The 24,894-nt window shown below is 36.5% G+C and overlaps 2 protein-coding genes across 3 annotated transcripts in view; one reads left to right on the top strand and one right to left on the bottom strand.

Moving 5' to 3' along the window:
- fbxl15 (F-box and leucine-rich repeat protein 15) overlaps positions 1-3,911 on the top strand; it is a 16,333-nt gene extending 12,422 nt beyond the window's left edge. The window contains exons 5-6 of the mRNA XM_039772491.1: positions 1,045-1,102; positions 3,435-3,911. The gene's annotated coding sequence lies outside the window, so the exon portion shown is untranslated. The remainder of the gene's footprint in view (positions 1-1,044; positions 1,103-3,434) is intronic.
- cuedc2 (CUE domain containing 2) lies at positions 655-24,894 on the bottom strand. 2 transcript variants are annotated; one of them, XM_039772509.1, is made up of 10 exons: positions 24,808-24,894; positions 21,586-21,666; positions 20,568-20,655; positions 17,630-17,773; positions 17,357-17,418; positions 15,034-15,158; positions 13,198-13,368; positions 7,916-7,965; positions 3,967-4,024; positions 655-985 (listed from the first exon to the last, which is right to left on the bottom strand). In XM_039772509.1, the coding sequence occupies exons 3-10, from the start codon at positions 20,639-20,641 to the stop codon at positions 839-841; spliced, it is 831 nt and encodes a 276-aa protein (XP_039628443.1). In that variant the 5' UTR covers positions 20,642-20,655; positions 21,586-21,666; positions 24,808-24,894; the 3' UTR covers positions 655-838. The 2 variants fall into 2 exon arrangements, with proteins under 2 accessions (XP_039628443.1, XP_039628434.1); XM_039772500.1 differs by having other exon boundaries at positions 24,750-24,851.

Below are 24,894 nucleotides of genomic sequence, written 5' to 3'. Positions count from 1 at the left end.
TCTACTTAAGCAACTTGTTAAAGAACACTTATTTAGCTATTGGGTCCTACTCTGTAAAACTTCATTTGCAAGCTTTTACATGGAGCTCTATAACTGCTATTTTGATCATGACTAAATATATTTACTTTAGAAAAAATTACTGTATTTTTTTTTTTTTGATGGGAGACAAATTTCAATTGACCAATGAAATTTTTGTGCATTATTTCATACTATGACTTGATGTCAAGACAACTGCAAACATCACACCAGTCCTCTGTGTTTATGATTTAGGTGTTGTTCATTTTTTTGTTATATTTGGAAAACAGCTCATCTAATCATTAACAAGCATACATTTTCCTTATTCTAAGTAAGATATATGGCTAACATTCCATTCATATTGTTCCCAAGGGCTCGTTTCTCATCTGCTCTCAATCCACAGTCACTCTTGTAAGCTTCAAGAGATGGCAGGTTCTGAGACACTTGATATTAAGGAATATAAGCTACACTATTTGTGAGTTAAGACTCTTTAGGGATGTATACATTTTGTTCATTATATTACCAGATATCAATGTTAGCAAAAACTTTACTGTACTTTTGTGGAAAGTGAATTTTTTCGTTTAGTGTTTTTGAGAAAATCCTAATTTACTTACTAATTTAAGAGGAGCCATATTGTTATTTACAAAACTTTTCAAATACATTTTTTTTATTTTAGACTACCACCCAAGCAGTTATTACATCATATTACAATTTGATCTAACAAACATTATACATAATATATTTGACATAATTCATAAAATGTAGAAATCTTCAGTATTTAACATTTTCAGGAGCTTAAAAAAAAATTGTTAGGCCAAGTCCATCAATGAAATCTGTATTTCCTTGCAGGCTTCAGGTTGATGTATGTTTTTTTCAGATCTTCACTCTCTTCTTTCTTAATCTGCTGGTAGCGTTCCCCCTTAGTGCTAACAACACGATTGTCCAAATAGCGTACTAATTTTTTAGGTGCCTAAAAGACACAGTTCATTAATATGAATAAATAAAATGACATTTTTTTTCCTTTTATAGGTGGACATCTTTTTGGAAGACATATTAGTGATTTCATCAAAATACCTCTTCCTTGTTGGTGAGCCATTTATTATTTTACTACATAGACTATTCTCCCTTCTATTCTATAAATAGATCAAATGGATCCACCAACTGTTCAAATGTTTATTTCTTATACTCATTGTTACATTTTTAGTACTGTTTGCTAATACAGGGAGTGCAGAATTATTAGGCAAGTTGTATTTTTGAGGATTAATTTTAATATGGAACAAACACAGTGCTATCAGTCAATCCAAAATGTTAATAAACCTGAAACCTGAATGTTTCACAACAGAAATGTGAGTGTGAACATCATCAGGGGAATACATATGTGCGCACAATTATTAGGCAACTATTAGTGTGCAGATTTATTATGCAACTAAAGGAAAAATGAAAATTTTCCCATCTCACTTGTTTATTTTCATCTGTTATAGTGAGAATAATAAACAAACACCTCAAAATTTACAAATAAACATCTCTGACATTTCAAAAAAATAAATCAATCAATCAATGACCAATATAGCCACCCTTCTTTCCAATAACAGTCATAAGCCTTTCCATTCTTGGAGTCTGTCAGTTTCTTGATCTGTTGACGATCAGCTTTTTGTGGAGCAGTGACTACAGCCTTCCAGACACTCTTCAGAGAGGTGTATTGTTTTTCTCCCCCGTCAATCTTGCGTTTAAGAAGTGCCCACAAGTTCTCGATAGGGTTTAGGTCAGATGAGGAAGGGGGCCATGTCATTATTCCTTCATCTTTAAGGCCTTTACTGGCTGGCCACGCAGTGGAGAACTTCGATGCAAGTGATGGAGCATTGGCCTGCATAAAAATCATGGTCTTTTTCCTGTATCACTGTTTGAAGAAAGTGTCTTGAAAAACTGGCAGTAGGTTTGGGAGTTGATTTTGAGTTCATCTTCAATGCAAAAGGTCCAACTAGCTCATCTTTAAAAATACCAGCTCATACCAGTACCCCACCTCCACGTTGGAGTGGAGCTCTGTGCCCATTACTGATCCACAGGTCCATCCATCTGGTCCATCAAGAGTCACTCTCATCTCATCGGTCCATAAAACCTTTGAAAAAATCTGTCTTCAGATATTTCTTGGCCCAGTTTTGACGTTTCAACTTATGTTTCTTGTTCAGTGGTGGTTGGGTTTCAGCCCTCCTTACCTTGGCCATGTCTTTGAGCACTGAACACCTTGTACTTCTGGGCACTCCAGGTAGGTTGCAGCTCTGGAATATGAAAGTACTGGAGGATAATGGGTTCCTGGTAGCTTCACGTTTGATTCTTCTCAAATCTTTGGCAGCTAATTTGCGTCTTTTGTTCTCAACACGTTTCTTGCGACCCTGTTGACTATTTGCAACAAAATGTTTGATGGTTCTGTGATCACACACCAATATCTTAGCAATTCCAAAAGTGCTGCATCCCTCTGAAAGACTTTTTACAATTTTTGACTTTTCAGAGTCAGTTAAATCTCTTTTTTGGCCCATTTTGCCTGAGGAAAACTAGCTGCCTAATAATTCTGCACACCTTGATATAGGGTGTTGATCTCCTTAGGCCACACCCTCCCTCATTACACAAATACACATCACCTGACGTGCTTAAATCCAATAAGCATTCAAGTTAATACAGCTTGGAGTTGGAATATACGCATTAAAAATGATGATATGGTCAAAATACTCACTTGCCTAATAATTGTGCACACAGTGTATAGTTAGATGGATTTTTAATGTAAGCATTAAGGCGAGATCAGTACAGACAACAGCTCATTAAGTCCAGCATAGCTTATCAATATCTACAGTATTAGTGTAACTTTTACAAAGCGCTGTCCGGTTGAGATTTGAATGTCCCCTAGCTACTATTATCTACTACACTCTTTCAGAGCTTATTGTCTATTATCTGTATGTGAAGAAAAACTTTCTAGTTATGCAAAACTTACTATTAACTGGCCCTTGTGCAGACTTTTCTTCTATTGGAAACATTTCCTTTTAAAGTAACAGCTGGCATTTACTATACATAGTATTCAGAATTTTTGAACACCTTTTGATGTCTTCTACTAATCTTCATTTGCCTAACCCCAAGAGATTCATTTTTTTAGCTAATATTACTCGGTCCTAAAAGGCGGCTAGACATGCTTCTCTGGACCATCTCTAATACAGTTACTTTTTTGTGATGTAGAAATCTGGACTATACATAATATTTCCAGATGAAGCATCACATGCACTCTATATTTTAAAATCTGCTGTGCCACCTACTTTCCATTAGCTTTCTCAAAAGGTTTCTGTGCATGACAAGCCTTATTATGATTCCCATGTCTTGTTCATAAAACACACAATTGTGTAATGATTTTGTGCTTTCTTTTGGATTCATTTCAGTTATCTTCACTGTACAGTTAAATCTGACACATGGAAAGACATCTGTACATGCATAATGTTCTGCAGAAGCAATTTGTCTTTGAGTGCTGCTTCAGTATCTTTCCGCATCTAGAAGAATACAAGAATTGTTGTATGTACTGATACTGTTAACGCATTGAGTACTTTGAAGTGGACTTCATAAAATTAAGATGCCTAAATAAACGGTATTGCCTACAAGAATGCACAGAATGGATGTCTACCTCTTATTCTTTAAGCATCTCAAGTCATAAGAATCTCATCTGGAATGTTTAAGACCTATCACAGTGGATTCTCACAAATCTACAAATTACTTTTGTGCAAAAGCTCTTGTTGGTTATAATGAAATGATGCTACACTATTAACTTTAATAATGAATGTATATTAGCTTCTCTATAAATGATGAATGAATGATCCTCTTTTGGCCATGAATGCTATGGTAATAAATCTATGTGTAACTAACTATGGATTTTATTTCTAATCAAGTTACTTTCAACAATAATAACATTGTAGTCACCTCTTTAGGAATAAAGGGCCTGTGGATTTTGTTGTCATCATCATCCATCAGCATGTACCTAATCAACCAAATTAAAAAGAAAGTGTTTAGCAAACTAAAACAATATAACCCTTGTTTACAAATTGAGTGGAGTTAAAAATGCTTTATATAAGTGTAGTTTTCAAACAATATACATAATTTCACATATTCCAGTTAAGTCAAAGCCTGTTGAATAGGTTGAAATAATACAGGGTATTTTAGACATTTGTTCATTTAGAAGTTAACAGAACTGTGTATACCAAAGTGTATCATGAAGAAACATAGAGAGAAACATCTTCCACAGGCAGAACCTTTTAAGATACTCATAACGCCATTTTAAAATAAGTACAGTGAATCATAATGTGCATACTGAGCACGATAGAAGATTTGACAAAATTTAAAAGGATTACATGCCAAGAAACATATTTACACTTTCTTGTCAATCAAATACTGTTGCCCATGCTGTAAATCATGTTTCATGACACCTTTAAAAGTCTGTGTTGGAAAGTAAATGATACTGGGCCACTACGTTTATGCTCTTGTATTGCTGCAGAATAGGTTTCTTTGCTTAATTTCAATTATTTAGTTGGCAGGCTGGACAATATATAGAGTATGTTTCTCGAACAGCACTACAGAAAAAAATAAAATTTAATTGAATTTCAGTATTTTATTACCTCCCAAAAACTATTCCATAGCCAGTCCTGTGTATGTGTGATATTATGACACTGGTTTAATCAACTTGTATGACATGAAAGTTCTGCGTAACGTTTTTAATGGGATTGTAAAACACTTTGTGGAACATCCTGTTCTTATTTAAAAACAAAGCAAAACACCATGGTCACACTTAGGAATGGGGAAGGTTTTCAGTACAGGGGATGATGTCAGACATTATTCACTACAGTTACAACATATTCAGTAAATCACACTGTTCTGACTAGACATGTTCTTGACAAATTTGAACAAACCTGGTACCTACATTTTTTTCCCTCAAAACAAGGTCATGTTGAGAGTTTAATTTTGTAAATTTCAGTATAACAAAATAATGCAATGACTGCACCTTTGCTAAAAAGGAGATTAAACAGTCAGTTGTGAAAGGTTACATTTGGTGAAGTTAAAATGTTATTAAGGCAAAAACTTACATTTTATTCTAAATCCCTATAATCATCACCCTCCTAAGAAGATATTCCCTATAGACAGCCCATATTCAGCAATAATTTAATTACCAGTATACAATTGGGTTTTAATTAAATGGTATCTGCCACAAAACATCCCGATTGCTGTTGTCCTTTGTAGACAGCAAATACAGAGATCCTTAAAACATTAATACCCTTACAATACATTAATGTTTAATAATTTATACTTGTAGATTTCTCAAGTTAATACCGATGTCTGGTGAGAATTTAACGTGAATAGCAACATTGGAAGACAGACAAGACAGAGATGACAGTTCTTTCTCACAATTAAAAGAATGCAAACATATCTTCCTCTTCAAAGAATGCGTGTCAGGATCAGAGAATGTCAGAGAGAGAGAGCGAGAAAAAAGCAAACAATCAAAAAATCAATACGTGCTTTTGGGCTTTTAAGTATGTCGAAGCACCGCGATAAAGCGGCATTTTTTAGAGGAGCGTCCGTATCCTCTAGGCAAACAGCACCTCTGCTCACACTCCCTCTGTCAGGCGCAGAGAAAGTCAGGGAGCGTGAGAGAGACAGAGAAAAGCAAACAATCAAGCATCGCACGGGAAGCATATCATTGGGAGTTTTATTTAGTACGTAATACATGCTCCGATTGGGTAGCTTCTAAGCCATCCGCCAATAGTGTCCCTTGTATGAAATCAAATGGGCAAACAAACTGAGGAAGCATGTACCATAAATTAAAACACCCATTGTCCGCAGAAATCTGTGAACCAGCGAAAAATCCGTGATATATATTTAGATATGCTTACATTTAAAATCTGTGATGGAGTGAAGCCGCGAAAGTCGAAGCGAGATATAGCGAGGGATCACTGTACTGTATATTCACTGAAAAAAACGATGTGTTCAATTCTTGTTTCCTCCACTGTATGTACATTGATCAGATTCAAGGAGCAATGATAAAACTTCACTCCATCAGCATGCAGTGGATCTTTTTTCCAATATACTATTTACCTTTGCACAGAAAGCAATAAAGAAAGGGACACAATCCAATAAAAGCATATTAAAAAAACATTAAGGTGAACCAAAGAATAGAGAATATTTATTTTGTTGACATTGATAAATGTAAGTATCATCATGGAAAAGTAAATTACCTAGAATGATGTGCTATTTCAACAAATATATGAACAGATGTGGAACTTCAGTAACCGAGGTAGGCTTTGATTATTGATTTGAACAATACTCAAGAAGACCCGTGTTATGGTGGCTTGACTGTTGACTCTGATGAATTTGCAGATATGAATACCTACCCCCACCCACACTAATGTGTTTTCATTTAAAATACAGATATATCAGCCTACATTTTTACTCCTCATCCACACTATCCTATTCACTATTTTCAAACCCTGGACACAGAAAATTTTGAAAAACACTCACCAGAGCCATATGCTTCAGCATTTTGGTGTGGATGGGTGCAAACGCAGCTTTCCCAAAAAAAAAAAAAAGGTACTCTAATTGCACTTTGATTGGTTTGTGCTTATTTCATTGGCCCTTCCCTATTTGAATCCGCATTACAATGGCTCATTCCCTGTTGGATAACCCTTCATCGAAGAAGAACATTTTCCAACATATCAGACATAAAAGAGTTGCTTTCATGAACTCTGATGAAACTTACCTGTATCCATCTAAATTGTGTTTTGTATAGTTTGAATGCTGCATACATGTTTAAAAAGCTAATTACGATATAGTTTTGTGATAAATCCCATAGCCAGCAGCATTAACATTGTAGTAAAAAATTCAGAGCCCTGTGAAAATAAGATTGTACATAACACAGTTGACAAACTCAATTCAACATTTACTGCATAAACTCAAGACACATGCACACACTTATTTGTTTCCTTTTGTGAGTTAGTTTTACAAATGTTGTTTGGCACAAGATGCACTCCCAATTGCTGTGACTACTTATAATCAATCACCTTCTCAAATGAACATAGTCGACAGTCACCAATTCTGAAGACTTACTTTCAACTGTAATCAGCACATACAAATGACAAGGGGGCAGTTTGCTTCAGCTTTTCAAGACTTTGTTTTTCTACGCTGTGTATATGCTGCTATCACGGTTCTGTCTGTGCTGATAGCTTTGAAAGCGCATAAAGCAAACAGGACTTTGATTTTCAAGGGGCTCTGAATTTTTCTCTACACAGTCCCTTCAAGGAGTTTGTTGCAGATATGAGCATACCCAGTGTAGGTGAAGGACAGTTTTATGTGTTTTAAGGCATTTCATTACGTACAGGAAGCTTATGTAAATGATATTCAAATGCTAGTGTGAACAGAGATGGTTTCCGTTTAAAAGCTCAATTTTTAAATGAAAATGGGATAATGTGGACGTAGCCTTAAATTTAGTTTTGCAAGGTCAAGCAGTCGCCATATACTTTCCCATTGTATCATGTCATCCCCTAATTTCTATATAAGATGTAAATATTCAGCTGCTTCAAATATTTCCATACAACTTGTACCCCACAAGTATAACTTTCTTGTACAGCTTAGACAAACTTCCACTGACTTGCACTTTACACAAAATATTATTTGCTTTAGTACAGTGTATCAACAGTATGTATGTATTAGAGTTTATTTTGCTATGAATTAATAATTTTCTGAGCCAACATATTCCAATACAGGGTCACATGGGGAAGCAGCACTGAGTGCAAAGCAAGAAGATGTGGAACGGGACACCATCCCTTCATAGAAAACATTCACAAAAACACTGAATACTCCAATACAAGATAAACGGCACACTTACTTTTCTAGAATGCCAGCTTTCAGTGTCTCATCCCGTGGTGGAGAAGAAGACTTTAATGACAAAAAAAAAAAAGTTTTAATTAATTCATCTTAAGTTTATTCATTTTCTGTCCATGTTTGCTCTACAGCGTAACTGTTGTAACAGGTAAAGCAGAGCACATTAGATTTTCCCTTCAGCACCAACAGTCTTTAGCTACACTGGGCAATTCTACTACAAATTGAGAGATTTCAACTTTGTTGTTTCAGGGGTACCCTGCAAGAGATCTGTGCCCAAGGAGTTAATTCGTACCAAAGGCTGAACACCCTTCATTCACAGCAGCAGTGACTCTGCCCTAATGTTCTCGGTTTTTCTGGTCTGTTGTTGGTGTTTTATTAGTGTCACTGCTCTGTGGGAGACAAAACAATTTCACCGTAATATATACATACTCATTACAAAAAACTTGAACAATCTTTTGAATTTACTTTAAATTTTTTTAATGTCATTCATTCCTTAGTCTAAAGCAAAAATGAAAGGTGAAATTATTGTAAACGGACAGCCAGTTGGCAAGAAGTCTACAGGGGCAAAGGACTATAGAACTCCCCACTGCAGAAAGATACCAACACTGACCGTGTCAGTACAACTAAAGCAAGCCAATGTAGTAAAGCAGGTAGTGACAGAGCCAGTCTTGGGAAAATTTCTTTAGGAGGGTAGAGGGTAGCAACTTGGCATGTGTCAATTATGACTGATTCCCTCCCTAGAGAGAAACTGAAGCCATGAAAGACTGGGGCCAACAGGTGGCAGCAAAACACTTCTAGGCAATGCTGGGTCACCAGTATACTTGTAACAACTGACTACTCGTTAGAACAAGTGGGAGTTTGCTGCCCCTTTAAGTGACAAGACAACTGATGTGCCACATTGCATGACTGGCATTTTAAGAGTTACAGAGAGCTAAGGAGTGCTGGGGTGCCTTAGCCTTCAAGAGGTAGTACAGGTTGGGTATTCATAATCCTAAATGCTTGGGACTGAATTTCAGGTATTGTCAGATTTTGGAATATTTGCATATACGTAATGGCTTGGGGACACCCTTGGTCAAGTATGCAAATACAGACAAACCAGCTAAATGGTGACTTGCACATAAAGGAATTCATATCATTGAGTCATTATTGTAGTGACTTCTTCACAGGTAAATAAAGGAAGATGTGTGAGCCAAACAATGAAACTTAAAAAAAAAAAAAAAAGATTACAGTGGAAGGTTTGGAAAAATAAACAAACTGAACTGTTTACAGTCTTTCCCACTGTTCTGGCCCTGGAAAAAGCCTCCACTGAGCTGCATTGGCTGCTATTGATCTCGCCTGAAGGGTGAACTAAACCCAAGACTCCTCTGACACTTGCATGGTAGTCATAGCAGAGTCGCTACATTATGTTGTGCATTAACATCTCAAACGCATTAAACCTCATAAATAATGAATACAATATATGGACTCTGTTTTTGTTTCCTTTTAGGAGGACCGATGCTACGTATTTGCACTAAAGAAAGGCTTTTGTTTTTTTGTCAGTTTTGGCTACTTGTCACTTCTCAGAGAACTGACAGACAGGTCAGGAATATCTCAGCCAGCCTTTACTCTGATTAGTGTCTACCAGCTCAGCAGATAATGCAATGGGCCAAGGTGCTGCACTCAGTTTTCCTATGGTGGGGGTGTAAATGCATAAAACATAACATGTTTTTGCCAACATGAAAAGGCAATTTGTAGTAGTGTCTGGTTTTCATGACCTAATCGGAGAAATTTACTGAACTCCTATTGCAATAGGTGCACCTTGTGAGCATGAAGCTGCTTTTGTTAACCATAAGCATTGACATTCTCTTAATCCCCAGAATGCAGAGGAGAGGCTCTATAGTATATGCTTCCTGTACGCTGCATATCAGCACGGTAATCATAACTGTGCATTACTTTTGAACTGCAGCCCATGTTTTATCTTCTCACTTCACAGTGAACAAAGCTCATTGGCTGTGTTTCATTCCTTAGCGCAACCAATGCTTCATGGGGGACTGCCAATCCCCACACTCCCCAATCATTGATCACATGTTGTTTCCTCATAGTACTTGATGCTTTGCAGGATACCCCCAACCCCTAGATTTTTAATTGTGTGTCCAAGCTTCACGGGTGATCCATTTACTGTACATGATGATTGAGATTTGTTAAGATAAATTGCACAAAAACGTGTGCATGCCAGGTTTTATATAAATCTGATTTTTTTGTCATACGTATTTGCATATTTTTGGAGGAAAACATATTTTCACTAATCCAAGCAAAGTTACATAAAAGAGATCCCTAGTATAGAATTTTCCATTTGTGAGGTCATGCTGGCACTCAAAGTTTCAGATTTTTGGAGGAATTTAGATTAGGGATATTCAACCTGTACTAGTGGACCTGTAGCCAAAGAAGGGTTACTGCTGACTTTGGAAAGTGAAGAGACTGCTTAGCCAGAAATCACCTAAGGTTGGAGCTTAACATCATACACACAGACTAAGGAATACACAAGTCAGGAGTACAGGTAAGAATATGGTATGAAGACATGCCAAGGAAAATGTAAAACAGAGGCATGGAGATCCATCCATCCATCCTCTTCCGTTTATCCGAGATCTGGTCGCAGGGGCAACAGCTTGAACAGAGATGCCCAGACTTCCCTCTCCCTGGCCATTTCTTCTAGCTCTTCCGGGGGAATCCTGAGGTATTCCCAGGCCAGCCGGGAGACATTGTCCATTCAGCGTGTCCTGGGTCTTCCCCAGGGCCTCGTCCCGGTTAGACGTGCTCGGAACACCTCACCAGGGAGGCATCCAGGAGGCATCCTGATTAGATGCCCGAGCCACCTCATCCGACTCTTCTGCAGAGGAGCAGTGGCTCTACTCTGAGCCCCTCCCGGATGACTGAGCTTCTCACCCCATCTTTAAGGGAAAGCCCAGACACCCTGCGGAGAAACTCATTTGAGCCGCTCGTATTCGCGATCTCGTTCTTTCGGTCATTACCCATAGCTCATGACCATAGGTGAGGGTAGGAATGTAGATCGACTGGTAAACAGAGCTTTACCTTTCGGCTCAGCTCCTTTTTCACCACGACAGACCGATGCAGAGCCCGCATTACTGCAGATGCCGCACCGATCCGCCTGTCGATCTCAGGCTCCATTCTTCCCTCACTCGTGAACAAGACCCCCAAGACACTTGAACTCCTCCATTTGGAGCAGGATCTCACTCCCAACACTGTGAAGGCACTCCACCCTTTTCTGGCTTTTCACTCTTGGCTGCGAACTAATCCAGAGAAAGCTGAAGATCACGGCCTGATGAAGCAAACACGACAACATCAACTGCAAAAAGCAGTGACCCAATCCTTAGTCCACCAAAACAGATCTCCTCAATGCCCTGGCTGTGTCTAGAAATTCTGTCCACAAAAGTTATGAACAGAAACGGTGACAAAGGACAGCCCTGGCGGAATCCAACTCTCAGTGGAAACGGGTTTGACTTACTGCCGGCAATGCGGACCAAGCTCCAATACCGGTTGTACAGGGACAGAACAGCCCTTATCAGTGGGTCCCGTACCCTATACTCCCGGAGCACCCTCCACAGGATTCCCAGAGGGACACGGTCGAATGCCTTTTCCAAGTCCACAAAGCACATGTAGACTGGTTGGGGAAACTACCATACACCCTAAGGAATGGAGATACAAACTGAAAATGAAGCGCTATAAGATGGGCATTTGTATGAGCTATGCCATCAGACAGACTGGATCATCTGTTCTATTGTTTTGTTTTTTTTTTTGTAAATTGTACAATATCCTGGAATGTGTTTTATAAGCCAAATAAACATATCAGTTGCCCTCTCACGTTGGAAGTGCCATTGTTCCCCACAGATATTGCATATCAAAGAAAATACAATAACAAATAAACAAGTTAAATATTACCAAAATTGTAATATTTCAAATTAAAAAAATAAACAAATTTTAATATTGAATATCAATACAGTTATCCATTTTTTCCATCTTAATCCAATTTAAACTGATGAGCACATAGTATTGTGAGAACATTATATATATTCATATATTTCATATATATAGTCATATATTTCATGTACTAGAGATTATTATTATTATTATTATTAAACCCTCACTGAAATTAGTTGCAGCTATACATTATTATTTCTGTAGTTCTATACATGATGTACAGAATAGGTAAATAAACTGCAGAAAAGTCTTAAAAATATCACCTGTGATCTCCCTAAAAACTATTTATCTAAAGCAGATTTAGCAATGACAATTAAGGAACTGTGATAGGTTAAACCTAACCACAACAACTGGAACCTAACCAAACCTATTCTGATTGGTTGTGATGAAAAGAGCAGTCTAGCCCAAGACTGAAAATATTAGCCATCAGTAATAACCAAGCTTGAGATTTTCAGTGTATATGTCCAAAACTTCACAGTCTGTGAGCTCTAAATGGATACTCAGGTCTACACCACATAGTGCCACAGTGGTTAGGAATCAAAATTTTGCTATTTTAAGAGATTAATATTAAATGTCTTTTTTGGCATAATGTTTGAATATTTTCTCTTGTCAATATTTTTCAATCATTTTGTGTAATTCACCTACTCATCATTCCAACCCAAAGAGGTCATAAAAGTCTCGAAAGTAGATAGATAGATAGAAGATGATAGATAGATAGTATCCAGCTTCAACAACAAAAAAACACAAGGAGGGATAAATACCACAATGTAGCAAAGGTATGCGGCAAAATGTAATAGTACAGCCTAACAAGGCTTAACTACAAAGGTTTTGAAGTCTCCATCTTTCTCTCTCTTCTGTGTTGCTAGCTTTCGCCTAAACTCATCTTCCAAATCTCGACTCTGTCTCAGGAAGGGAACAGCCTTTAAAGACCATTGTGTTTCACTGTCGGGCAAAGTCTTGGAATTAGTTTTGAAATGGGGCGGTGCCAGTGAAATCTTAGCACCAATCAGGCCTTAGCACTAAACCAGGAGCCGATCTTTTCATTGACAAAAGATTGCCAGCAAGATAATACGTTACAACCACATGTATACTTTAACACACCAGAACACAAAAATGACTCAACTGTCCTTGTATTTTCTTGAATATATAATTTGCAAATCTGTAGTCTGAACTATTTATTTGGCATATAAATTAACTTATTGCATGACTACAAATATTATAAATGTGTGTTTGTACATCATAATGGATTGGCAAACACAGAAGATAAGTGCACATAGTCAAACTAATGTGACAAAGATTAAAATATGGTACCTTAGAAGAAGTGTTCCCACTGAGCTCAACATCTCCTGCTATTAACAGGTGCACGGCTTCCTCAAGTTCCCATTTTGCAATACAAAGTGCTGTTTGGGCTTCCTTCACTGAGCATGCAGGAAACATTTCTAAAAGCAGTTGCACTTGCTCATCCTCCTTGCTGAAGGCTTCCTAAAAGTACAAAAACAATTCAAACATCTTGATCACTTGTGTGCCACCAAAACGTTAAGTCATAAAATTAAACAGAAAGTGGCCAATTATTTGTAAAAAATAAATTTAAAACCTATATGAATTTATAATCATTTTAGATCCAATTTTTATGTTTATGTACAGATTTAAAAATAATGCACATTAGCATTTAATTCCAGCAAACTTCCACACCTTACTGAAAGGTGAGTAGGCAAGAGGGCGGCACAGCAGCACAGTGGTAGTGCTGCTGCTTCACAGTTAGGAGACCCGGGTTCGCTTCCCGGGTCCTCCCGGCATGGAGTATGCATGTTCTCCCCGTGTCTGCGTGGGTTTCCTCCCAAAGACATGCCGGTTAGGTGGATTGGCAATTCTAAATTGGCCCTAGTGTGTGCTTGGTGTGTGGGTGTGTTTGTATGTCCTGCGGTGGGTTGGCACCCTTCCCAGGATTGGTTCCTGCCTTGTGCCCTGTGTTGGCTGGGATTGGCTCCAGCAGATCCCTGTGACCCTGTGTTTGGATTCAGCGGGCTGGAAAATGGTTGGTTGGTTGGTTGAGTAAGCAAGAGCAGGAACTTTTCGTTGTAGTCTGTATTGCTGAAAATGATGTTAAAATGTACTTTGTTTAATACATTTATTAAATCTTTCTCAATATCACTATTAAATAAGTCTGTGCCATTTTTGTTATCCTGCATATGATATATAACATTACTATAGTGATTGATGTTTTCTATGCTTTGTGAACATACAGTATGTTTATATGCTATTCCAAAAGAACTAGAACATGTGAGAATAGCAGTTATGGATAAATCATAAATATTTTTGTATATATGGTCTAGGAAAGTTTCATTTTCTGTTGTATATTTATTATAATAGTTCTTTTTTGTTTTTCCAATTAGAGTGCAGGCAGGTGATAGACTAGCTCATTTCCACACAGTGCCAGTAGTGGGATTTGAACCCACAACCTTAACATTTTAAACTCAAAGCCTTAACCACTACACCACATTTGCTGTCTAAACATAAAAGACAAAACTAGTGAAAATATTGATCAAAAATTAATTTCTGCCAATACTGCAAGCCTGTTGACATCCAGATTTAATAAAATCTGTTATTAATTTATTGAATGTTATTTTATTTTTTAAATTTTATTATTGTTATTTTATTAATTATTTTGCAGTACACATTGTAATATTGGTACTATCAGATTACATTTGTATGTAATTCTGGAAGTCAAATTGTTTCAGTTATGTTTTAACCCCCTCTGCTTCATGCTTTGAACATAATATACTGAAATTGTGCTTCAGTGGAAAAATGTTAATGGTTTCAGAATAGGTGTTATGCTAATATTAAAATCACCTTACTTTGAGTGTTCAGATGTTACAATACAAATGCCCATTTACAAGGAGTACAATATCATCCAATCCTAGCATTTCAGATTAATGATGAGAGTAGCAGCAGTAGACCCTGAGACCCCTCTTGCACAAGGAAAGTATGCAGAATGATCACATTGAGCAGTAAATCACTGGAACAACCATTCTGGGATAGGCAGTACTCGTGTCCAATATTTAACACTGTGTTTACAAACAAGGCAAAATATTAAGACTCACTGAGACTGTTGCCATATTAAAACAAGTCATTCACATGCTAATTTACCTTTGCTGTTGCTCCACTTGAATTGATTAATGCAGTTTTTTGATTACATCTGTCTTCATCATCCACACTTGGAACACAGTCTTTGCTTAGATTATTTTCAGATTTTGACTTTGGAGTGCTGTTTCCTTTAGTAAAGATAAAAATATACAAATATAAATTTCTATAAAGCAAATAAAATAGTGAACTCAATCGCCACCTACCTCCTAAAACATTATATGGTTATTAATTTTCTTTGAGCAGTTTCTTGCCCTTTATAATATTACTTCTTATCTCTCTTTTAACATATTATTTTTCTTTACTTCTTTTCACCATGGCTTTTCCTTTATCTAGAGTTGCTACAGTGAACTGTATGGCCTCCTATTTGTGGCAATCTCCCTAGTACAACCAATGCCATGCATACTGCTTATTATAACATCTTTCCATCTAGTTTTTGGCTTCCATTTCCTTATTTCTCCTGACAATGTTATCTCTAATACTCTCCTTCACACAATGTTTTCCTTTTGTCCCCATACCTGTTTTCATCCACTACACTTTCTCTTGTTTTTCCATTGTACTCCAATTCCCTGTCTAATTCCAACCAGTAGCCCTCTGTCCCTTTGAATCATGGATCTTAAATACAGAAAACAACTTCACTTATTCTAACTGATCTGTTCCCAGCTTCAATTTTCCATTCTTTTCTTCCTCATTATAGTTGCAGAACATAAATTCATTTTTTTCAATCTAGCTATCTTTATCTAATGCCCTCTAAAGTTGCTAAGTCCACATTTTTTTAAAAGATATGCAGCAACACTAGCTAGCACATTGTTTACAGACATGCTTAGATAAAAGAGGCATTAAGAATGCTGGCAGTGGGAGTTACATTCCATGTGGTCTTCATTGGTTTGTCTGAATCAGCTGTTGAGCACAATCTGTCAGCAACCATACCTTATGCCAAATGGACACCATGTGACTGAAAATAAATCTTACTTGGAAAGTTTCTAATATGCACATGAAAAGAAAATAGCACCACAAACTCTGCATGTTCAAACAAGCAAAAATATTGTTTTATGAAAACAGGTAAAATGTTCCTATATTTGTCTTGCCACTAATTACTATTTGTGTATGTTAAATATATTTTAATAAATCTAGTGATTCCAGGCATAATTCTTCAATATTTCAGGAAAATATGTTGAATTACTAGAAATATCCATCCATCCATCCATTTTCCAACCCGCTGAATCCAAACACGGGGTCACGGGGGACTGCTGGAGCCAATCCCAGCCAACACAGGGCACATGGCAGGAACCAATCCGGGGCAGGGTGCCAACCCACCGCAGGACACACACAAACACACCCACACACCAAGCACACACTAGGGCCAATTTAGAATCGCCAATGCCCCTAACCTGCATGTTTTTGGATTGTGGGAGGAAACCGGAGCGCCCGGAGGAAACCCACGAGACACGGGAGAACATGCAAACTCCACGCAGGGAGGACCCGGGAAGCGAACCTGGGTCTCCTAACTGCGAGGCAGCAGCGCTACCACTGTGCCGCCCTACTAGAAATATATGTTGCAAATATAAATAAATGTATATTGTGCATATAAAGTAAATATTTTACTTAAATATACTTTTTCATATCACACTGATCTCATATGCAGCAGATACCAAATATCTACAAGCTCTTAATAAAATTTAGCTTTTGTTGATTTAACTAGGGGACAGAAACTTACAATTGCATTGAGATTACACAAACATAACACATTAATACGAAACAAACAAAAAAATGAACTTACAATACAAAACAAATGGCATAAACAAAAACATTTTAGCTGTGCAATGTGGGGAAAAAATGATAATTTGGAAGATATTGCAAGGCTAAAATCTGCAGGAGTAACAAACCTCTTATGGGGGGACTAAACAAATGGTGTTAATACTTATCTTTTAAAAGAAAGACTGAAATGATGAAAGAATGGTTTTAGCAAAAATTTTGTCTGTGTGTGTGTGCAGCAGTCTTAACTGGGGCAAGCTGTTTGAAGAGTATTCCTCTTAAAAGGAGCTTGTGTAAGACAGGTTATGATGGGAATTTTGAATAACCAAGTATTATCGTATTAACTAAAATCAAAATCAGGACAAAGTTACACATCAGTTTAAATAAAAATAAAACTTTTAAAAGCTGCCAACTCCTCTCTCTAGGTGTAGCCAAAATAGCAGGGATATAATTAAGGAAATGTTGCAGTTACAATCCATGTGCAGTGAATTCAATATAATTTATACTACATTACAAAAATCATATAGAATGAACAAAAGCAATGTGACCACACTCTAACATTGGTTTCACCTACCTTTTTCTCGGGTGGAAGCCAGTGTTTCTGCCAATTTAATCATCATCTCATATACATGAACACTGCAAATAAAAAAAAATAAAAAATAAAAAAAAAAGTAAATGAACTTTCACTCTCATAAGCCAGCATTTTTCAAGGTTTTAATTACTTAACCTTTTCGTGGATAAAGGTTTTAACAAAAACAAAATATATAGAAAATGGGATAGCAAATTAAAGTTACACCCTACTTATACTGTATCAACTATTAAAAATGTCAATATCTGGAACAACTACCTTTCAATTTCAGCAAACCCAGGCACGTAGGCTTCGAGCATTTCTACAAGCATCTCAACATCAAAAGATTCCTCCTCTCTTTCTGGAGATCCTAGATCTTCAAGAACACCAGTGATATAGGACAGAATGACATCATCAATTGTGCTGTTGGAAAAAGAAGTTTGGAATCATTACCATATCAATCTGCTTTACATCTCCCCTATATTAATGTTCAATTAAGTCCGCAGCAATTGGAAAACTCAGATTTAAAAAGCCAGAAATATTGTACAACTATTTTTGGAAAAGCTGAGTGCCATTTTCACATGTTGGATCACTAATTCATCATTTGCAAAGGCCATGTGCTCCACTCAGTACTGCACTTGATTTATAGCAAGCTGGTATGAATATAAATGGATCAGAGTGCTTTTAAAATTTCAGTTACTGTATTGGCTAACCAATCTTAAACATAATCATCTCGATTGTGTAAAAGTTCAAATGTTGTTATACACATATGGCTAGGAATATCAAAAGTCTCTTATTTATTTAGAATAATGCAGCTTATACTATTACAAATTTACCCTAAACCAGGTTTCATCTATATCCTCATGTACTTATTTCAGAAAAAATACTTTTCGAAGGAACAATCATACTGCATACATAACTTTAAGCACACATCTATCATGTCACCACATAATATTAATTTGCTTAAGATAAAAAGTTTTCAACTCCTTTAGTTATTATAGATAGCTCATAGCATTCAGTTCTGCAACTAGTCTATAGCTTCCTCTCGTCTTTGAGTGCTATTATGTTCTTCTTAACATATGGAAAGCAAAACAACATGTAGTTCTCCACAAAGAACTTAAAATAGTCTGTGTAGCTGTGGAGAATGGCAAGTTCACTAGTACTGATCCTTAAATATGTTTAATGTGAGCTACACTGCAAACAAGATCCAAAATCCATTGTCTTTGTTGAAAAAAGAAAAGTACATAAATCTTTATATTTAGTAACTGGTGGTAATTTCTTCAAAAGAAATGATTTTAACCATGTTTCTGTATCTTGGCTAATTCCACCTTCCAGACCTGCTTTAGTCCATTGATTATCTTTTTTGGCAGTCTTATATCAGCTGTGTGTTTTAGACAAGACTACAACGCTTTAACTGTGAGGTCTTTGAGTCATCCAATCATTTTCTTCAGTTCATTGTTGTGGTCCATATCCTGGTAGCAGTGAGCTCAAGAGGACAACCAACCACAGATGAGACAAAAGTCCATTGCCATACACAATCACAAACACACCCACTGACACTATCTCACACTAGACTAATTTATAGTTGCCAACTAAATTTATCCTTGTCATATGAAAAGAAAACTGGAGTATCCAGAGGAAAATACAATGCAGAAACCGGGAGAGTGTTCAAATGCCACACAATCACATATTCTACTCTAGAACTCTACAATGGCCAATATCTATAGTGTACTGGGTTGGTAACATCACTTCAAGAGAGCCCCATTGAATTAACAAACTAATCAAAAGGGCAGGCTCTGTTATGGGAAGCACTCTCAACCCACTGGAGGTATTAGTGGAGGAGAGAATAAAAAAAAAAAACAAAACTGAGTGTCAATATGAACAATGCTGCACATCCTCACTCTAACACACTATAACTGAGGACTTTCAGCCAACAAATAATTCAGCAGAAGTGCATCAAGAAACGCCACTGGGGTTCCTTTATACGAATGGCAATTCACTTGCATAATGCCTCACTGTGACTGCTCTTTTATTTTTAGCCAAGTTTTTAGTAATTCTTTTGTTCATTTGTTTGTTATAATATTTATGTATGCAAGAGGTTTTTTATTTTTTAATAAATTGAGCTTCTGTATAAAGCCAAACCTCCCCCTTAGGACAAACAAAGATCTGTCTCTCTATTACATCCCAGGCTTGAGATTCAAACCCAGTTCCCTGGAGGTGCGACACATGAGATTTCTAACCACTAACCACAATCCATCCAAAGTGATTTGGTAAATCCTGCAAGAAAAGTTTACCACATGACTACTTAAATAAATTATACAGAATTGTTTTCACTTATTGCTCAGATAACTTAAAAATAATATTGATGGGTGGCATAACACTTTTGCACAGTACTATATGTATATACAATATTTTTAATATGAACCATTATCATTTTGGTTATTATTTGATAGCCCTAATACAAACATAAAGGCCCATTTCACAAACACTTGTTAGTGTGTTGATGCAAATGTATTATTTTCCATACCTGATTTCCCCCCAGTGTTTCAATAAAAACAAAAAAAAAAAAAACCAATGAGAAATTAAATATCCATTGCACACTACTGTTGTTCCAACTTATTCTTCACAGACTAGTCATCAACACTGACATTTTAAGCAAAGGAGGCATTAGCTATTATACAGGGACTCAAAACCTGTATTGTAAACTTTCCTCTTGCTGGACTACTACTCCCTAAATGAGCTGAGATGGTGTTAAATCTTTTCAATCAGTACACTCTCTACCTGCACTTTGACTAATGGATACAAAAGTGTTAATTCAGTAAGCAACTTCAATGTCCTTGGAAACCTTTTACTGGGGCATCATTTACCTCTGGAAGTCTGCACTACAAAGAACAGATTGGTGGTTATGGCCAAAGCCATTTTAATTAACCCCACAAACTCAACAGATTAAAGCATATGATTCAACTAAAAGACATGTTTATCCTACAAGCTCATGTGCCTTTTCCAAAAAAACACAGAGAATACTGGATGAATGCATTCAACAGACATAATTCAAGCTTTCTCATCACTGTACCACGTGTTGGTAACTTAAAGAGTCTTACTTATCAGGTATGACTTGGATCGTACAGATAAAACAGAGTCACTTATCCTCTTACATTGAGGGGAAAAAAAGTCATGTCTACAGAAGAAATCCAACTAAACGCGATCAGGATCTTACCTGAGATCTGCATTAGAGATATGCGATTTAATGAAGTCAAATAACACACTTTGAATTATTTTGTCTGCTTCCATGCTTTATAGTCAACCTGTCATAAGGAGAGAGATAACACATTGAAATAAATACAGCAATTTGGTTTGCCTATTCTACATGAAAAATCTTTATAAAGATATTAAAATGTCTTACTGAACATGCTTAATCCTGTTTAGCATAAGTATTAAAGCAGTGAGAATTAAAATACATTTAGAAGAAAATGTGTAAAGTTAAACCATAGAAAATGTTAAATGGTTGCGGTCATGTTTATTTCACTTATCAAACCATGTTTTACTAATGTAATGAATTAATAAATGGCATTGGTTGATTAGAAGATCTTTATAATATGCAATTATAGCATATTAAAAATTGTTTTTGTTAATCATGCATCTTAAAAAACATTTATTAGCAACCACAGGAAATATCTGAAAATTACTACAAGTAATTTCCATATATACTAAAAGCCTGGACTGCATAAACCGTAGTATAGGTTATCCTATCCTCCTGCCAACCTCCATCTTAATACTTTATAAATCATAACCCCTGTATGATGCATGTTTGAGCTTCAGTATGCAACTCGAGAATTAAAAACATCATTTCATTTAATTTTCTATTATCCACCACTCTTCCACTTTTTTGAGGCACGCGCTAATTGTAAAATTCAAACTAATCCTTAACTTTAGTAATCTGTTTTGCCTCCTTTCTGTACACCTATTGTTTATTTACTTTGAAAATATGTGCATTGCAAGAAGTTATAACCAAACAATTTGACAAACAATGCAATAAGAAAAAAAAAATCACATTTCAATATTTTCCTCATTCTTTACATAGCTTTCATTCTCATGAAAAATGCAATCAATTGTTTTTAATATTATTGAACTAAAGTATTGTAAATTGCTATGTTCTCACCTTAAATAAAGAATGGCTGATACTGTATTAGCACAATTAATATCCAGCACAGTAATTTGGATACCCTACTACTTACCCTGTTTTACGTTTGCTCTGCTGTTTGTTGACTTTTTATTCTTGAACAAAACTTAACTGAGAAAAATCGGGAAAGTGACATCTGCAAAGCACACAAAAATACTGTAAGATTAAAAGGCAAACCAAAATGACTAAGTTGCATTTTTTCCAAATACTAAAAATAAAAGAGCAGCCTTAAAAACATGATCTTGCTGCATCCTAAGGATTAGAAAATGTGAATGCGAAAGTAAAAATTGTGAATTACTTCTCAGGAAATTTCCACACATTTTGCATTCTACTTTCAAAACATTTGCCAGTACAACCCACATATGCATATTTAAGTTAAATATACATTAATCAGATCCTATCCATTTTATCAGTGTATAAGAAATTTAAAAATTCTATTAAATCAAAATAATGAACTCGCATTCTGTGAACATCAGGAGGGATACACATTCATTTTCAGATTCCCAGACACTGGTGAGCAACCAGAGCTAGAAAAATTAAACAAGGCAGAAACTGCATCAGCTCTATGTCGGTTTTTGAAATATCTTTCCTTGCCTCGCTATTTTAAAAAAGTTGACTTTACTAACTAAAACCCTGCATAGTTGCACAATCATGCAGCACTGATTTGAGACATGTACCAATTTCAAGTCAAGTCATACTATACATGCTATACCATTTATAAACATACCTCGGTACATTATAGAGTGGTAGAAAATTATGTTTCCCAGGGCCACCATGCAATATTTAGACAATAAATATTATAATACAGATGGGTGAGTAACTTTACATAGGAGTATGTAAGGGCCTTTGTATCTAAGATAATAGCACTTTTAATTCCTCAGTGTTAAAGTTCACTATTTTCCAACTCTGCACTGCCTTTCTATTTTGCTCTGAACTTTTCTGTTGTTAATGGGAGCAAAGAAGGAGCCAGTGCTGAATTAGATAAAAGTCTATCACATGCTAAATCTAACAACATACACATGCAGCATCAAAAACAAAAGTATCCATACTGCCACCATGCGGTTTTCACTGCAAAGAACAGAATAACAAGTCATTATAGCCTGGTATTAAATTGAATGCACTTCATTCATCTTTCATTTTTTGTACTGGCTTTGAAAGCTCAGAGGAGAGGGATTTCCACAAGCCAAGAGGGAGCTTGTAGTTACTTCCTATCTGCAAAGTTAGTAAATCTGCTTCATTATATTTCAATAGGGAAAAAAATACTTCATTAAGTGATACTTATTTGTATTTTAAACGTTACACAATCATACTTGGGATCAACAGTACAGAGTAATGGGGATTGTGTAAGAGAGGTGAAAAAGAGGGTGCAGGCAGGGTGGAATGGGTGGAGAAGAGTGTCAGGAGTGATTTGTGACAGACGGATATCAGCAAGAGTGAAAGGGAAGGTATACAGGACAGTAGTGAAACCAGCTATGTTATATGGGTGGGAGACAGTGGCACTGACCAGAAAGCAGGAGACAGAGCTGAAGGTGGCAGAGTTAAACATGCTAAAATTTGCTTTTGGTGTGACAAGGATGGACAGGATTAGCAATTAGTACATTAGAGGGTCAGCTCAAGTTGGACGGTTGGGAGACAAAGTCAGAGAGGCGAGATTGCGCTGGTTTGGACATGTGTAGAGGAGAGATGTTGAGATATTGGGAGAAGGATGCTAAGGATAGAGCTGCCAGGGAAGATGAAAAAGAGGAAGGCCTAAGAGAAGGTTTATGGATGTGGTGAGAGAGGACATGCAGGTGATGGGTGTAACAGAACAAGATGCAGAGGACAGAAAGATATGGAAAAAGATGATCCGCTGTGGCGACTCCTAACCGGAGCAGCCGAAAGAAGATTATTATGCACTAAGATATGTATCAAGAAATGGGCATCATCAATCCATTTTGTGAATCCACTTATTCCACTTTTCTCCTAAATCCTAAAAATATAAATATTACCTGGTGACTCTAAATTGGTTTGGTGTGATGGACTAGCAAAGATGCCCTCTGACAAACCCAACTCTCTGTGGGCATTAATATGTTAAGAATATATTTCACTAAATGCAGATCTGGAGTCACGTTCATGTCACTTTATAAACTTGTGTAATGCACAACTGGACAATCACTTTATTATTTTATCATCTCAACCATGTTTTGATAGCTAAACAACTCATATCAGTAAGGGTAAGTGCATATTCCAAAAGAAAACTATTTTTGGTCCCTAACATACATATCTAATTGTGTTCCTACAGTTGGTGATTCTATTACGGTGTTACAGTACAACTATTAACACAGACTTCAATAAAATAAGCACAAGGAGGTTAAAAGATATACAACAATATTCAGATTTTACTTTTATCGTATTATGCCTTAAAGAATGGAAGAAAAGTCAGATCTCTAGTGTTTTAGAAACGATTTATTCAGCAGTTACAGACTTAAGACTGTCATATTTCATTTATTCCTCCAGCCTTGTATGCAGAACCGGGCACAAATGAATGAACACACACACGCGTCCATTTTCGATTCGAAAACAATGTGACAGGAAGTGAAATGAAACCCCCCTGCAAACTGCACACCGCAGCGTCGTCCCGAAGGCGTGAAGCGGCAGCTGGGCTCCTGCCATCGCGATGCCGTACGTTTGGTGTGCTTCAACACAACCTACACGAAACTACCAGAGCCAGTAATGTCTTCCAAGTATAAATACACTTATAAAATATAAAATAATAATAATTGTGTATTATTTGGGAATGCATTTATTAAATTCCCAATCTGCACTGAAAACCGGATGGCAATATTACGTGAAAAAAGGCCTCCCGAGTTCATTTTTACTTTTTTGCGTGTCTACTTACTGTAACAAAAGGATGGGTTTGCTTGATCTGCTCGTTATTTATAGCAAATTTCTCGATTTGCCTTAAGTATACAGCTTAATAAAAAGTATCAATAGCAAAAATAAACGTTTAAAACAATATCGCAAATATTTATCGGACTAGGAATATAGGTTCTCTGCACAAAAACAGCATATTGTATCAACTATACAAGATACCCTAAAAAAAAGATTTTGGTTGACACAGATCTCACGCTTTTCTTTATCACAAATGTGCCTAAAATACTCAGCTGCCGCGTAAAAATGCAGACTTATATTGCCCAAAACGTTGTTTAATGCAAATTTAGAAATTTAAATGCAACTTACATTAATCTTTTCTTGCACCCCCCATTGTTTACAATCCCACCACGAGTCATGACCTTACCCGCCATCCCTCTTTTGACTTGAATACTCCTGACGTCACGCCACTTCCCGCTACTCAAAAGCTTTTCGGAGATCCGTTAGCGCCATC

The sequence above is a fragment of the Polypterus senegalus genome, chromosome 1 (genome assembly GCF_016835505.1).
Source record: "Polypterus senegalus isolate Bchr_013 chromosome 1, ASM1683550v1, whole genome shotgun sequence".
Classification (NCBI taxonomy): domain Eukaryota; kingdom Metazoa; phylum Chordata; class Cladistia; order Polypteriformes; family Polypteridae; genus Polypterus; species Polypterus senegalus.
The sequence above is the reverse complement of the archived record's forward strand: the minus strand, read 5'-3'. Positions and strand labels throughout refer to the sequence as shown.

Excerpts from the sequence above, each read along its gene's own strand:
- cuedc2 (XM_039772509.1), bottom strand. The coding sequence starts at position 20,641 with ATGGAAGCAGACAAAATAATTCAAAGTGTGTTATTTGACTTCATTAAA. Across the intron at positions 17,419-17,629 it reads GGGTTTGCTGAAATTGAAAG|TGTTCATGTATATGAGATGA; the intron begins GTAGTTGTTCCA and ends TTTTATTTGCAG. Across the intron at positions 4,025-7,915 it reads AAAGCTGGCATTCTAGAAAA|GTACATGCTGATGGATGATG; the intron begins GTAAGTGTGCCG and ends TTGGTTGATTAG.